Source organism: Salmo salar, chromosome 27 (genome assembly GCF_965601325.2).
Source record: "Salmo salar chromosome 27, fSalSal1, whole genome shotgun sequence".
In the NCBI taxonomy this organism is placed as follows: domain Eukaryota; kingdom Metazoa; phylum Chordata; class Actinopteri; order Salmoniformes; family Salmonidae; genus Salmo; species Salmo salar.
In genome coordinates this window covers 3871285-3885657 of record NC_138317.1, presented here as the reverse complement: position 1 = coordinate 3885657, position 14373 = coordinate 3871285, and the positions used below count along the sequence as shown (strand labels likewise).

The 14373-nt window shown below is 43.9% G+C and overlaps 1 protein-coding gene across 2 annotated transcripts in view; it reads right to left on the bottom strand.

The window, feature by feature from the left end:
• Nucleotides 1-14373, bottom strand: part of LOC106588200 (RNA-binding motif, single-stranded-interacting protein 3) — a 249000-nt gene that overhangs the window by 156319 nt on the left and 78308 nt on the right. For both annotated transcript variants that reach the window (XM_014176955.3, XM_082970317.1), the window contains one exon: nucleotides 11298-11356. In XM_014176955.3, coding sequence (XP_014032430.1) covers nucleotides 11298-11356 — 59 coding nt within the window. The remainder of the gene's footprint in view (nucleotides 1-11297; nucleotides 11357-14373) is intronic.

The window sequence follows — 14373 nt, the reverse complement described above, 5'->3', positions numbered from 1 at the left end:
AGAAAATAGATGGCATCATGAGGGAGGAAAATTATGTGGATATATTGAAGCAACATCTCAAGACATCAGTCAGGAAGTTAAAGCTTGGTCGCAAATGGGTTTTCCAAATGCACAATGAACCCAAGTATACTTCCAAAGTTGTGGAAAAATGGCTTAAGGACAACACAGTCAAGGTATTGGAGTGGCCATCACAAAGCCCTGACCTCAATCCTATAGAAAATGTGTGGGCAGAACTGAAAAAGCTTGTGCGTGCAAGGAGGCCTAAAAACCTGATTCAGTTACACCAGCTCTGTCAGGAGGAATGGGCCAAAATTCAAGCTTGTGGAAGGCTACACAAAACGTTTGACTCAAGTTAAACAATTTAAAGGCAATGCTACCAAATTCTAATTGAGTGTATGTAAACTTCTGACCTACTGGTTATGTGATGAAAGAAATAAAAGCTGAAATAAATCATTCTCTCTACTATTATTCTGACATTTCACATTCTTAAAATAAAGTGGTGATCCTAACTGACCTAAGATGGGGAATTCTTACTAGGATTAAATGTGAGGAATATTGAACAACTGAAGGTGTATGTAAACTTCCGACTTCAACTGTATATAAGTGCTTGCCTTAGTTAGCATTTTACTGGTAGATATCATAAGTTGAAACATCTTTCCTGCCCTACCGGCTACTGATGTAATTCTTCTGTGAGCTGCTCCACGCCAAAACACTCTTGCTGCCTGCAGATGCTATTAGGCTAAAACTAGGCTATGTGTGCGGTGTGCATGTGAATATATTTCACATGATTTGCGATTGTGTTGGCTACTTTGTGCATGATTTCTCTATTGTACTACATAATTGATAAGTCGTATACCTCCACTACACTACTTTGATAAGTATCAGTATGGGCTCCCGAGTGGCGCAGCGGTCTGAGCTACTGCATCTCAGTGCTAGAGGTATCACTACAGACACCCTCGAATCCAGGCTGTATCACAACTGGCCGTGTTTGGTAGTCCCATTGGGCGGGGCACAATTGGCCCAGCGTCATCTGGGTTTGGCCTGTGTAGACCATCACTGTAAATAAAATTAAAAATAAGAGTTTGTTCTTAACTGACTTGCCTGATTAAATAAAGGTAAAATAATTTTTTTTTATGGATTAAGAAGTACGTAATGCCCACTGAAAAAAACGCTGTATACCCTCCACTGGCCATTTGTGTTTTACAAAACTGGACTCTCCTACATGAGTGCGCTGGTATTACGGTTGCTGTCCTTTCAGAATCATGAACCTGTCACACACTGAAGGCCTATAGGTTCGTTACTGTGCAACATGTCTATAACACATATAAAGGCTGTTAAGATATTCATGTTTTAAGAAAGGAGTGTATGTATTTGGCCTGGTGAAGTGGTTTTATGGAAGCTGATAATTAGGATTTTTTTACTCCGCTGGTCTCAGAAAGAAATGAGGAGGACACCGAGACAAGACCGAGACACTCAATATGTGGTCTCGAGACCAAACTCAAGACCAAGACCAGTCTGGAGTACTACAACACTGACGCCCAGCAAACCTGGTCTCCATTCAGATGTGTAATTGTTTTCGCCACTCAGTTACACGGTAATACACAGTAATTACATTATCTTGTTAGCTTAATAGCATAACCCAGATGTGTTGGGTGCATCATCTGAAGAGCTCTTGAGAGGGAGGGAGGCAGAGACCTGCAAGGTGTTCATTACTTGTCAAAAGGTTGTTGAAGGTAGACTCAGCGAAATTACGTTGTCACAAGCAACACCGCAGATAGAGATGAGCGAGATGCAACAGTTCGCTCTCACAGTCACAAACAGTATCTGTGCATGTGCACAAGTTCGATTCACGCTGCTAAAGCCTGGTAGCTCCAAACCAACTCTTCAATGCCCTTAGTTGTTGCGGAAATTGGCCCACTATGTGGTTTACTTTGTGCATCTATTTAATTTAGCTGAGTCTACCTTTAAGATGGATCCTCTGGCAAAACACAAACTGCCTCTGGAAGCAACGTCAGCACAATAACTGTTGTTCGGGGAACTTCATGAAATGGGTTTCCATGGCAGAGCAGCCGCACACAAGCCTAAGATCACCATGCACAATGCCAAGCGTTGGCTGGAGTGGTGTAAAGCTCGCCACCATTGGACCATTGGAGCATTGGAAACACGTTCTCTAGAGTGATGACTGATGAATGGAAATGTGAATGGAAATCTTGGAAAGTGAAGGGAAATCTTAACGCTACAGCATACAATGACATTCTAGATGATTCTGTGCTTCCAACTTGGTGGCAACAGTTTGGGGAAGGCTCTTTCGTGTTTCAGTATGACAATGCCCCCGTGCACAAAGTGAGGTCCATACAGAAATGGTTTGTCGAGGTTGGTTGGAAGAACTTAACTGCCTGCACAGAGCCCTGACTTCAACCCCATCGAATACCTTTGGGATGAATTGGAATGCCGACTGTGAGCCAGGTCTAATCACCCAACATCAGTGCCCAACCTCACTAATGCTCTTGTGGCTGAATGGAAGCAGGTCTCCGTAGCACTGTTCCAACATCTAGTGGAAAGCCTTCCCAGAGAGAGTAAAGGCTGTTATAGCAGCAAAGCGGGGACCAACTCCATATTAATGCGCATGATTTCGGAATGCGATGTTCGACTTTCAGGCGTCCACATACTTTTGGTCATGTAATGCATGTGTACGTACTGTATGCTGTCATGTGGTAGGTCTAGTGTGAGGGAATGGAAAACGTTGGTTATTTTATTTAACTAGGCAAGTCAGTCTTATTTACAATGACTGCCTACCCCGGCCAACGCTGGGCCAATTGTGCGCCGCCCTATGGAACTTCCAATCACGGCCGGATGTGATACAGCCTGGATTCGAACCAGGGACTGTAGTGACGTCTCTTGCACTAAGATGCAGTGCCTTAGACCGCCGCGCCACTCAGGAGCTTGAGGGCTACTTCATGCATGACTTCTAATTCATGCTACTTCATGCATGACATTTCATTTGATGATTTAAGTAATTTAGGTCATAGGCTAGAATGTCAAGAGACCTGGCTTTAAACAGTGGCATAATACATGGAAAGGTGAGAACCAGAGGGGGCACTTAAGCCTACAAAACTGTGAGTTGTAGAGGTACAATTCATATACAGACAGTGCCAGTTTATGCTACATGTACATCCAGGTCTGCCTGATTGTTGATGCAGCAACAGCAACATAATCACCTCAGCAGATTGCACAAAGATGGGCAGACAGAGCAAATATTTGAACAAAGCATAGATCAATGAAAAATCAAGAAGGGCCCCCGAAAAATAAATCTCCCAGGCAGAGACAAACATTAAAATCATGACAAGGACAAAGTGTTCCTGTATTTTTTAAGTGCGGCCCTCTTTGTCCCCCAGCTCTGATTAATTCATGAGGAACAGCCAAACCGCCCCCATCTACCCTTATTCATGCATTTTTGATTTATTTCTTCCTTAACTAATCAAGGATATGATCATTACTCAGGAAGATGCAGGGGTGAACCCCCGAACTCCTGGCAGGTCAGGGGAAGGCCGATGCCCTCATTGTGGTTACCACACCAGCGACGGTTGCTCTCTGATAAAAAATGGTGATAGATACGCCCTCGACTGATAGCCCTCAAGGCCATTTGTCAATGGACTGGGAGGGGAGAGAGCCCAACAGAGTTGTATAAGGATGGAACCGACATAGAAAACAAGCAAGGATGGTGTCAGGGCTCATGGCACGGAGACTGTGCTGCTGTCCCCCGGGGCATTGGTCTCCCGGCTGGCCTGGACTGGAAGTGAAGCGGAGACCACACTGCCAACGGGAGCAGCACAGGAAGTGGAGGGGGGACAAAAGGTCACTGTTTGAGGAATGTGGTGGCTGGGTTCCATTTACGACGTGCTCGCCCAATCAGACGCCAGCTTGGTGAGCAGCCAACTTGGAAGGCGCGAGAGCGCCTTGGCTTACAGGAATGGGAGATGGAAGGGGAAGGGAGAGGGGGGCTTGAGCTGTGTGAGGCTCTGCAGAAAAACAAAATGAATGGATTATGAGTGCAACACGTTGAGGTTTGTGTGCTGGACGCCACCCAATTAATGGAATACTCCCATTGCGATTACTAATTAAGGTCATTAATACACATGCGAACAGGGGAAAGGCTAACAGTCTCTCTCCCTGCCTCTCTCATTTCTACCTAGCTCGCCTCGTTCTGGAATCGCTTCTGGGGAGAGAGAGGCATTTTGGAAGAGGTCTGCTGCTGGCCGCACTTCAGTTGAGATTCTCATCTGCACATAATTCACTTTCAAAGGGCAGAGGGGCTATGGAGAGAATCCTTAATTACACCGGCATCGTGTACAACATAGACAAATGTTTATATGTTGGCCACACTAATGAGAAACCAATAATGGATGCAAACAGCAATCACTTGCCTTTCTCTCTCTCCACTTCCCCGAAAAGCCATACGGGACAATCCGAAACAGGGCTTTTTGGAGAGCGCTACCTCATTCATCAATTCTCCTTTATGCTCGGCATCATGCAATACTATACTCAGCCGTCAATGTAGCCATAAATCTCTCTTTATAGGGCCTAACATGGCAGATATTTATCCATTAAAGGGTCATTCTGTGCTAGCGGGTTAGTGTATGGATGCAGGCAATTGTAATGGTCAAGCCTAGACAGTGATGCCCTACTTTATATACTGTATATTTTATACAGGATCATTAGGCAAAGGTACCAGTTTGCTATATCACTACAATTGTTATTACGTACACAAGGAATAATGACAGTGTGTTGGAAATTAATTGTATTTAAACCTTCATTAAAACCTCTAATTATTTCACAGCAAGACGCCAGCAGGGTTATCGGGAGTTTGTTTGCAAATCCTTGAAAGTACATTATTGAAGTGCCGTGTGATATTGTGTAGTGTACCTTCTATGTAATTACCATGTGGATTTAATTATCATCTAATATAATAACATATGCCTTTTAGCAGACACTTTAATCCAAAGCCATACGCACATAGATTTTATGTACTTGTGTTGCCGCGAATCAAACCCACTATCCTGGCATTGCAAGTACCTACTGAGCTATAGAGGACCAATATAAATAAACTTGGTGACAGGTTACGTGGTTACCAGGTTTCCATCCAACCATTTCATGCGACTGAATTACCTGATGCATGAAAAAAGTCACAACCGGGCTGATGGAATCAGGATATGCCGGTAAAATGTAATAAACGCCAACAGACAGTTTGTTCGTTAGACATGGTGGGATCTTTTTGTGTTGGTAAAATGAATTATGGGAGAAATTGCGGTGGAAACGCCTTAATGCGTAAATATGATATAATAACCATCACATCGAAGTAAAGCTGGAGTCACGCGATGATATGTTTGTGTGGTCCCCCCACTACAACTCAGGAAACCATGCATTTTATTAGGCAACACATGAAATAAGTTATGATTAACTTCACAGGGTGGTGAAAGTGCACGTGATGAGCTTGATGCTCCTTTCCAATAAATATTGACGGTCTTATTCTTGTGACGTGATGATCGATGTTTGGCTGCCATTTGACAAATAAAAATAATATTGCTCTTATCCATAATAATCTCAAAATGTAGGTTGTCTACCTGCACCATATCTGCGAGCTGTTGAGCTGTTGCAGATTTTTGAATATTTGCATAAAAATCTGTCGCAAATTGGATGGAAACCTAGCTATTGAGGAACAACAACAGGCAGCTGAGAAGAGAACAAAGTCGTGGGAGCCAATCGGCTCATCTAATTTCCCACAATTCAGTGCGGTGTCGCGCCGGCAGGCGGGCTTGGTGAATCTCCGCCTCAGCGGCCTTATCTCCTGGCGTAGGAAACGGAGGTCCTTTAAAGGTCTGAGGTCATTTCCTCTGCCTCGGGGCTCATACAGGAAAATATAAAATGTCTCCATTCGGCCAGCCCCTGCTTTCCTTCAAATGCCTGAGCTGCCTTTTTCAAGCTTTTAAGAGGCCCTTGTGGCCTCCGGATGGCAAATTAGTGGCTTCGGTTCCCCCAGACCCTCAGATGAAGCCAACCCATATCTCACTCCTACTAAATGAGAAACATCCAAAGGGAACCAGAGGGAACAATAGAGGGAGAGAAAGAGAGAGAATGCCTCCCCTTTTACCCACAGAGCTTGACGACCCTTAAGCCTTTCACAACTTCCTGTTCACATTGCTCTCCGGTTGGTCCAGGGCGTGAGTCAGCGATGGGAAGATGGAGAGGCTCATTCAAGGCCCGTGCGATGCAGAGGTGAAAGGCAGCCACGCTGTGAATCTAGGCAGGCGGAGGATTGATCGATCTGGTCCTGGCTGCTGCAGGAGCCATAGAGTCCTAAGGCAGATGGATGAGTGTGTGGCTGGGGGTGTAGGCTGTGGGTGGAGGAGAGGAGAGGCTGTACTATCCTAGCCTCAATGTGATTGTGCACTCTTTGCAAATGTTTTTCCATGGGGTTCGAAATTATTGACACCCTTGATAAAGATGAGCAAAAATGACTGTATAAAATAAATGATTCAAATACTGAGCTGTATTATATGCAAAAAATGTTTTGAAATTATATTGTTTTATACTAATACAATTGGCAGAGAAAGTGATTCTGTCTGATTCTGTAATACATTTTTTTCTCAAAAAGGTGGTGTTCAAAATGTTGATTTTGTGGCAAATTAACAATTTCTTTGTGTATTTTGATGTGTGCTTAGGGTTATTGTCTTGCTGGAAGATCCACTTGCGTCCAAGTTCCGCTTGCGTCCAAGTTCCAGCCTCCTGGCAGAGGCCACCAGGTTTTTGGCTAAAATGTCCTGCCGTTGACCTTAACAAGGGCCCCAGGACCAGTGGATGCAAAATAGCCCCATAGCATCAATGATCCACCACCATATTTTATGAGGTTATTTATGAGGTTATTTTCTGCATTCTCATTTCAACACCAAAGACCTCTATTTTCATTTTCAATAATCTTTTTTTGTATTTTACCCACTCAGGGAGGTGAAGGTAGAGTCATGCTTCCTCCGAAACATGACCCACCAAACCGCGCTTCTTAACACCCGCCCACTTCATCCGGAAGCCTGCCATACCAATGTGTCAGAGGAAACACCGCTCACCTGACGACTGTCAGCCCGCAGGCACGCCAAAGTCACTAGAGCACAATGAGCCAAGTAAAGCCCCCCCCGGCCAAACCCTTCCCTAACCCAGACAACACTGAGTCAATTGTGCAATTCCTGATCAGGACCGGTTGTGATATAGGCCGGGATTGAACCCGGGTCCGTAGTGACACCTCTAGCATTGCAATGCAGTGCCTTAGACCGCTGTGCCACTCGGCAGGCCCTCATTTTCAATAATCTTGACCCCTACCCTTTTTGAGAATTGTTTTAATCACTTGTTAAACAAAACCTCTTTCTCTGAGCAATTGTACTAGTATAAATAATATACCGTAAATTCCGGACTATAAGCCGCAACTTTTTTCCCACGCTTTGAATAATGACGCGGCTAATATATGGATTTTTTCCCGCTTTAAATAGTTTTTTTCTGCAAAAAAACACATTCTGTGACGTGCTCAGTTTTTTGGCGGCATGAAGCTTTCATTAGACCAATGAAATTTTAGAACGGGTTAAGGTCAAACAACTTTTTTGTTTACTGTTTAGATTAAATCGAGCGCTCTCAAACTTCCCATCATTCTGATTACGGTAGTCATTTTGTCACCCTCATCATGGCAAAGACACGGAGAAATGCATATGATGCAGCTTTCAAGTTGAAGGCGATTGATCTGGCTGTTGGAAAAGGAAATAGAGCTGCTGCACGGGAGCTTGGTCTTAATGAGTCGATGATAAGACGTTGGAAACAGCAGCGTGAGGAATTGACTCAGTGCAAAAAGACAACTAAAGCTTACTGCAATTTTTTTATTTTTTGTTACAAGCCGTGTTTCGTTAAAGCCTATTTATTTTTGTTACAAGCCGTGTTTCGTTAAAGCCTATTTATTTTTGTTACAAGCCGTGTTTCGTTAAAGCCTGTGTAAAGTTAATTTGTTTCAATGTACCGGTAGGCACCTGTGGCTTATAGACATGTGCGGCTTATTTTTTAAATTCAGTGGGTGCGGCTTATATTCAGGTGCGCTTAATAGTCCGGAAATTACGGTAATTGAAAAAATATGTAGCATGCTTTTATAGTGCTTTTCATTACAATCTAAAAGTGCTTTAAGCAAACAAACACAAAATAACATGCAATTTTGGAAAGCAAAAACAAATAGTTAGTAATCGATAATGGCAGGCAGGGTAGTTAATTCATGACTTGAGCAGTCAGCGCCAGGAGGAAGGCTACAATAGAGGCAGTTCGGAGATGAACCGGAGGGTGGTCACATCAAGGGGGTTTTAGACTGGTCCAGAGCCGTTCATCAGGGCAGCCTGGCCCGTGCCATCTCTGAAGCAGTGCTTCTCAGTAAAAGTCTCTGAAGTTAAACTCCATGGGTAGAACTTCCCCACTCCCGATGTGTTGTACCCACCTGGGTGAAACCACGACAGCCGCCACAAAAGCACACTAACCACTGGAGAAAACTGCTCAAAACTTCAACCTCTGCATTTTCAACGAGCCTTCCATCTCCAAACACTATCCCCTTACTTCAAATCAAAACATATCTAGCTAGTTTGCTAGAGAGTTAGCTAGCTGAGCTTCTTGATGACAGTGACGCATTAGTTAGGTGAAACCAACTGATTTGCCAGTTATACCATGCCGATAGCTAACAAATTAGCTAACAAAAACAAACATTTAGGGGAAAAAATGCTATCAAAAGTACCAAAAAATGATTAATATTTACAATTTTACAGGAGTACCTAGGCTGCTATTCCGGCACTATGGCAATGATTGACCATGCGTGCATTTGTGTGTGACACTTGTACAGTGACCCACACATCTCTGTCTCCCTACAACAAACAGGTTGATCTCCCACTCTTTTCTCTCAGTGCATCTCACAGTTTCTTCATCTTTCCCAGAGATGACTGGTTGATGACCTCTTGCACCTTCCCCTTTTCTCGCGCTTTACTGCATGCTCACTGAGCTGAACTAAATACAAATAACACAGGATAGGAGGAAGGGGGGAATTGGCCCGGCTTGTTGCCGGTTCGCTGTCTGTCTGATGGTGCCACGGTGATAAAAAAAAGCACTGCTTCTGACATTTAAACAAGCGCCAGGTCAAAAGGGCAGACGACTGAAAACAAAGTGATACTGGATCAGGGCGACGCGGTGCTCTTTTTTATGACAGACATGAAGCCTGCTCTGACCCATGCCTTCCTGCTTCTCTTTGAGGGGAAATGCATTCACCTTTACAAGGATGGAGAGGATGAGAGAGCATCTTTTGAAAGTAACACATCTATTTAGAAGCAGATTGTGTAGACCAGAGTAACCTCTGAACATTGATGTTATCATAAAAAAGGGTCTATGGGTATGCTACAACATTGGTCTCTCACTAGGAGACAATAATAAAAAAAGAAATGCTGGTCAGGGATCAAGAAGAAAAAAAACAACACAGGCGCTCTGTGTCAAGCACTCTAAAATCTGAAATATATTGCACATGTATTTCAACATCAGTATGAAAGGAATGAGGCCCTGGCTGTCAATAGTGATCAGAGACATAGGTTACATGAAAGGGATTTGCCTTAATACAGAAACACATGGCTTCTGACGAGACCATTACTCTCTCTCTCTCTCTCTCTCTCTCTCACACCGTGTCTACTTCTGTGTCTCTTTCTGTCTCTCTCTCAGGGCTGGACCATCATTTCCACTCGTAAAATACAGACGCTTATACTTGGCTCTTGGCATCACTGGATTCCAGGCAGGTGAGGTATGGGAATCTAGTCTCCCACACCCGCGAGCGCAGAGCTGAGTGCCTGGCCCTTCAGATCATAACTCACCAGGCCAGTGCCTGGACACAGAGAGACTCTACTGTACTTCATCTGCAATTTACTTCTCACCTCTGGTGTACCCTTATACTCCCACAATCCTCTCTCCTTGTTTTCCACGACCAATGGCTCCATCCATCCTCCTAATCAGGGAAACAGGTTGACTTTTGACGGCCTACATGAGTCACCAGCAACACATTAACACTTTAGTCATTTAGCAGACAGTCTTATACAGAGCGACTTACAGGTGCAATTGGGGTTAAGTGCCTTGCTCAAGGGCACATCAACAGATTTTTCACCAAGTCGTCTCGGGAATTCAAACCGGGGACCTTTCGGGTTACTGGCCCAAAGCTTTTAACCGTTAGGCTGCCTGCCGCCCCACACAAAGGTGGTTAAGCCAATCCGAGGGTTTTCCAGCCTCCACATTTGACCCGGCACACAACAGGTGGGATCTATCCAGGTAAGGATGGCTAGGAAGGCGGCTTCACCTTGAAGGGGGCCGCGTTGCTGAGTGAGGAAGCTGCAAAAAGCTATTAAAAGTATTGATGGAAGTTCAGTAGCGCTTAAACAGTGCTGCCAGACACCTCGGGGCAAGTACCAGACTAATCAAGTTTTTTTTCTCCTCCTCCAAGACTCAGGCTGGCATTAGCCATTAAAGGGCTCTACACACTCTACACAAACAGAGCGACAGAGCTGCCATTAGCGTAGAGTGTGCAACAGGCTTAAGAGGAGAATGAACAAAAGGAAAACTACTGTATTATACTTACAGTACTGTAGCAGCTCGACTGGAGCAGGGAATAGCTCTACAAATAGCTTGAGACGTAAGACGAGAGGGATAGTAATCAATGTTTAACTGAACCGTACTTGCCTGTTAGCCTTCTCATTGGATATGTATACTTGAGTAGCATTTTCAATATGAGTCGCTACTATCACGGCGCCATTGTTCGGTTTGCTGTGTCAACATTACATTCATAGCGAGTATACAGAGAGCACAGGCTAATGCTGTTTTCCAGGAAAGAGGAGGAAATAAAAAGAGTGGACAGAGACGTACTGTAGCTAGGGAGGGGTTGCACAACAACTGCCTATCCTCTGACGTCCTTCCAGCGAGCGAGCTTCATCACAAGGACTAGTTGTTTACCTCCATCCTTCCTCCAGCTAGCGCTACCTGCTAAATCCTCGATTTACAACATGCAGGCGCTTCCTTGACTGAGGTCTATGTTTATGCCAGGGCTTGGCTCCAAACGCTTCCTATGACAACATCTGCCTTGAAGAGTGATTGTCATGCCACGGACGGTGGCAGACACAAGGCTCCCGTGGCTAACACAAGGCTCAGCATTTGCACTGCGTAGGGAATAGGGTGCCATTTGGGATACAGTGACCTTGGTGACGTACCTTTGCACTGGTTGGTGTTCTTGTCCAGGATGGCCTTGGTTGACACTATTTTCCCATATCTGTGAAGAGAAAAGCGATGACAGAGCATTTTAGTATTACACTAGACTGGCTTTATGACCTTAGGCTAGGCATGACATCACTCAAATAGACATCAAGCATTTAAAGTGCATCCTCCATTTTTTCCATACCTCTATAACTACCAGTCGTAAAGTTGGACAAAAATGCACTAATGTCAGAAAATTCATCAACGGTTCATAACAACATTTGGCGAAGCAGAGTAACATTTTAGAATGACTAGGCGGAATGTTTCTAGAACAAAACAACATCTGGAATATTCTTAGAATTCAGTAATGCTATTACCATTACAGTAGGCTATTTGTTCTCTCTCAATTCTCTAACCCCCACTTGGCCTATTCAATAAATAAATGTAGCAAGCCACGAATGCTCTCTTGATAACCATTACCGCTGTTGGGAAATAAACAGCGGAAGTTAACACATCGGGAATGTCTACTACCACTTCATCTCTCCCATTAATCAAACAACTGCACTATGACTCGCTGCAGCAAAAACTCATCGTTATGAACTGTGTGTGGACTAGAGGATGACTGCGTCAGTCAGCTCTCTCTGTGTGTGTGTGCCTGCCTGTGTGTTTGTTACTGTGTGTATGCGTGCGTGCCTGTATGTGCCCTTGTGTGTGCGTAGGAAATTGAGCTTGTCTCTCAGTAAATAGGGAAGTGTGCAGCTTCCTGGCCCATATTTCACCAGCGGGGGATAATTGTGCCATTTCTCAACGCACAGTGGAAACTCTATTTACTGCATGCTACGTTGGGGTGGGTGGCAGGTATGAACTGATGAGCACAAAGAGGAAAACTACAGCCTGACACTCAGCCTCCTGGATACCAATCAGACTATTGTCTTGATGGGATAGAGGCACAGGGGAATTTGACTGTGGTTACGTCCCAAATGGCCCCTATTCCCAATTAGACTGGGTCAAAAGTAGTGTCCTATTAAAAGAATAGGGTGTCATTAGGGACGCAGGGCTACAGATGGAAACTTGTGGTAAGAAATATCAACAGGGATTTGTAATCACTGAGAGAATTCGAGGACGTCTCCCAAGAGCAATAGAAAAGATTGGATTCAACATGGGGTTAGTGGCATTGATATACTCCAAGCACAATTGTTTTATTTTATTGATGTTGCACTGTTGAGGAAAAAGCTTACAAAGTAAGCATTTCACTCATTCGTGACAAATACACTTTGATGACATTTTTTTGTTGCATAATTACCCAAGACACAATGGTAATAATGAGATGGGAGGTCTTTGTATGTGTGTGTAACTCTATGCTTGTGAATAGGGTTCAACAGAGCAGACATTGGAAAGGTGATCAGAGCTTTACATTTTCACAACTAACTCAGTGAAGTTACACATCAACTGTAAAATGTATACTGTTAACGTTGCACTGATCAACGTGTGCATGGGTTTTTTGCATGTCTGGTTGTGTAGGCAAGAGTATGTTTATTTGTATGTCTGTGTGTGTGTACAGTCCCCTCGTTCTGGGAACCAGTTAAAAAGGCCTCCTATTGGCATGCAGTTGGGGAAAGTTATCATTCTAACTTTGTTTGGGTCCACTGGGACCAGGAGACACTCGTTTCTGGTTGCCAACTAATCATGGCTCGTCTCATTAAATGTTAAAGATGGTTCATCAATGCATCCTGTCTGTGATCCAAAAATACCACACAAAGACACCAGGGGTGGGAAGAAAAGAAAAGGTAGTATCATGCATCTAGCACATAGTGGAGAATTTTGGAAATAAACAGGGAATACAAGCTGTACACGAGCTGTGTATGTGTGTGTGGTCACCATGCTGGCGGCTCCTCTTCCAGGACTGGTTGGTGAGGCTTTGATGTGACAGAGACAGTCCCTGTGAAGCCCAGGTTTAACAATGGTGATGCTGTAGCTCTTCTGGAGCCGGTCTCCACTAATTCTATTTCAATCTCTCTGTCTCCGTTATGACTGTCTTTACTGACCCTAGTGAGTCCTTCCCCAGTCTCTCTCTCTCTGGCTCCCTCTTCTCTTTCTCTCTCTCTCTCTCTCTCTCTCTCTCTCTCTCTCTCTTTCTAGTGGTGTACCGCAGTTTCGCGGGACCCGCCCGCAAGGTCTGAGAAAGGCCTTTTTACCTTAGGGTAAAAAATGACCAGCCTTCACTAAACCCCTAAAATAAAGCAGCTTAATTGAATTTTAAACCCCAAATCTATTTTGCATTACGAAACAACCTGTTATTCATCAGAAACTTTGTGAATATCTGGGTTTTCCCTCTTCACAATGCAGAAAGACTGCATTTAATCAGTGGACACCACTCGTTTTTATTACAACATACCAGTTTATAATTGTTTTCTTTACTAAAGTAGAGGTTTATTATTATTATTATTGCTAAAGGTACTGCATAGGTGTAAACATGAACTTTTTAGCAAGAGATAGCACTTGTACAGCCTAAGAAAGTAGCAGAAATGTGCAGAAAGTAGTTTTGAATGCATTTTATTGAAGGGAAACAATGTTGAACAGTCTTGAACTTTTTTGGCAACATAGTGACATATTCTTATATACTGTACAATGAGGAATTCAATTACAAAATACTAGTCTTCTCCTATTTTTTTTAACCATTGTCCCCACCCACAAGGTCTATAAACAACAACAATAAATAAGAATGAAATAAGATAATAGATACAAAACAAAAACGTGAAGAACATAAATCAATGAACTCTAATTAGCACATGTAGGACAATATGCAAGTGTGTGTGCATGGACTTTGCAGATGTATTCTGACATGTGCAGCACATAGTATTTGTGTTCAGTCCTTCTTTGGGAGGCAGAATTGGCATCTCCTCCTCTTGCCTGCCCAAGCTGCAGCCTCATGTGGATCAGGACAAGATTCAGCCCCCTGAACAGCTTTCACAAGCGCTGCAGAGGCTGCTGTGCGGGGGAAGCGCTCCCTTCGTTGAATGTGTGGGGTTACAAGTGCCTTTCCCAGCTGCTCCAGTAACACCCTCCTCTTGTTCCGCTTATCAGGCATCCAGG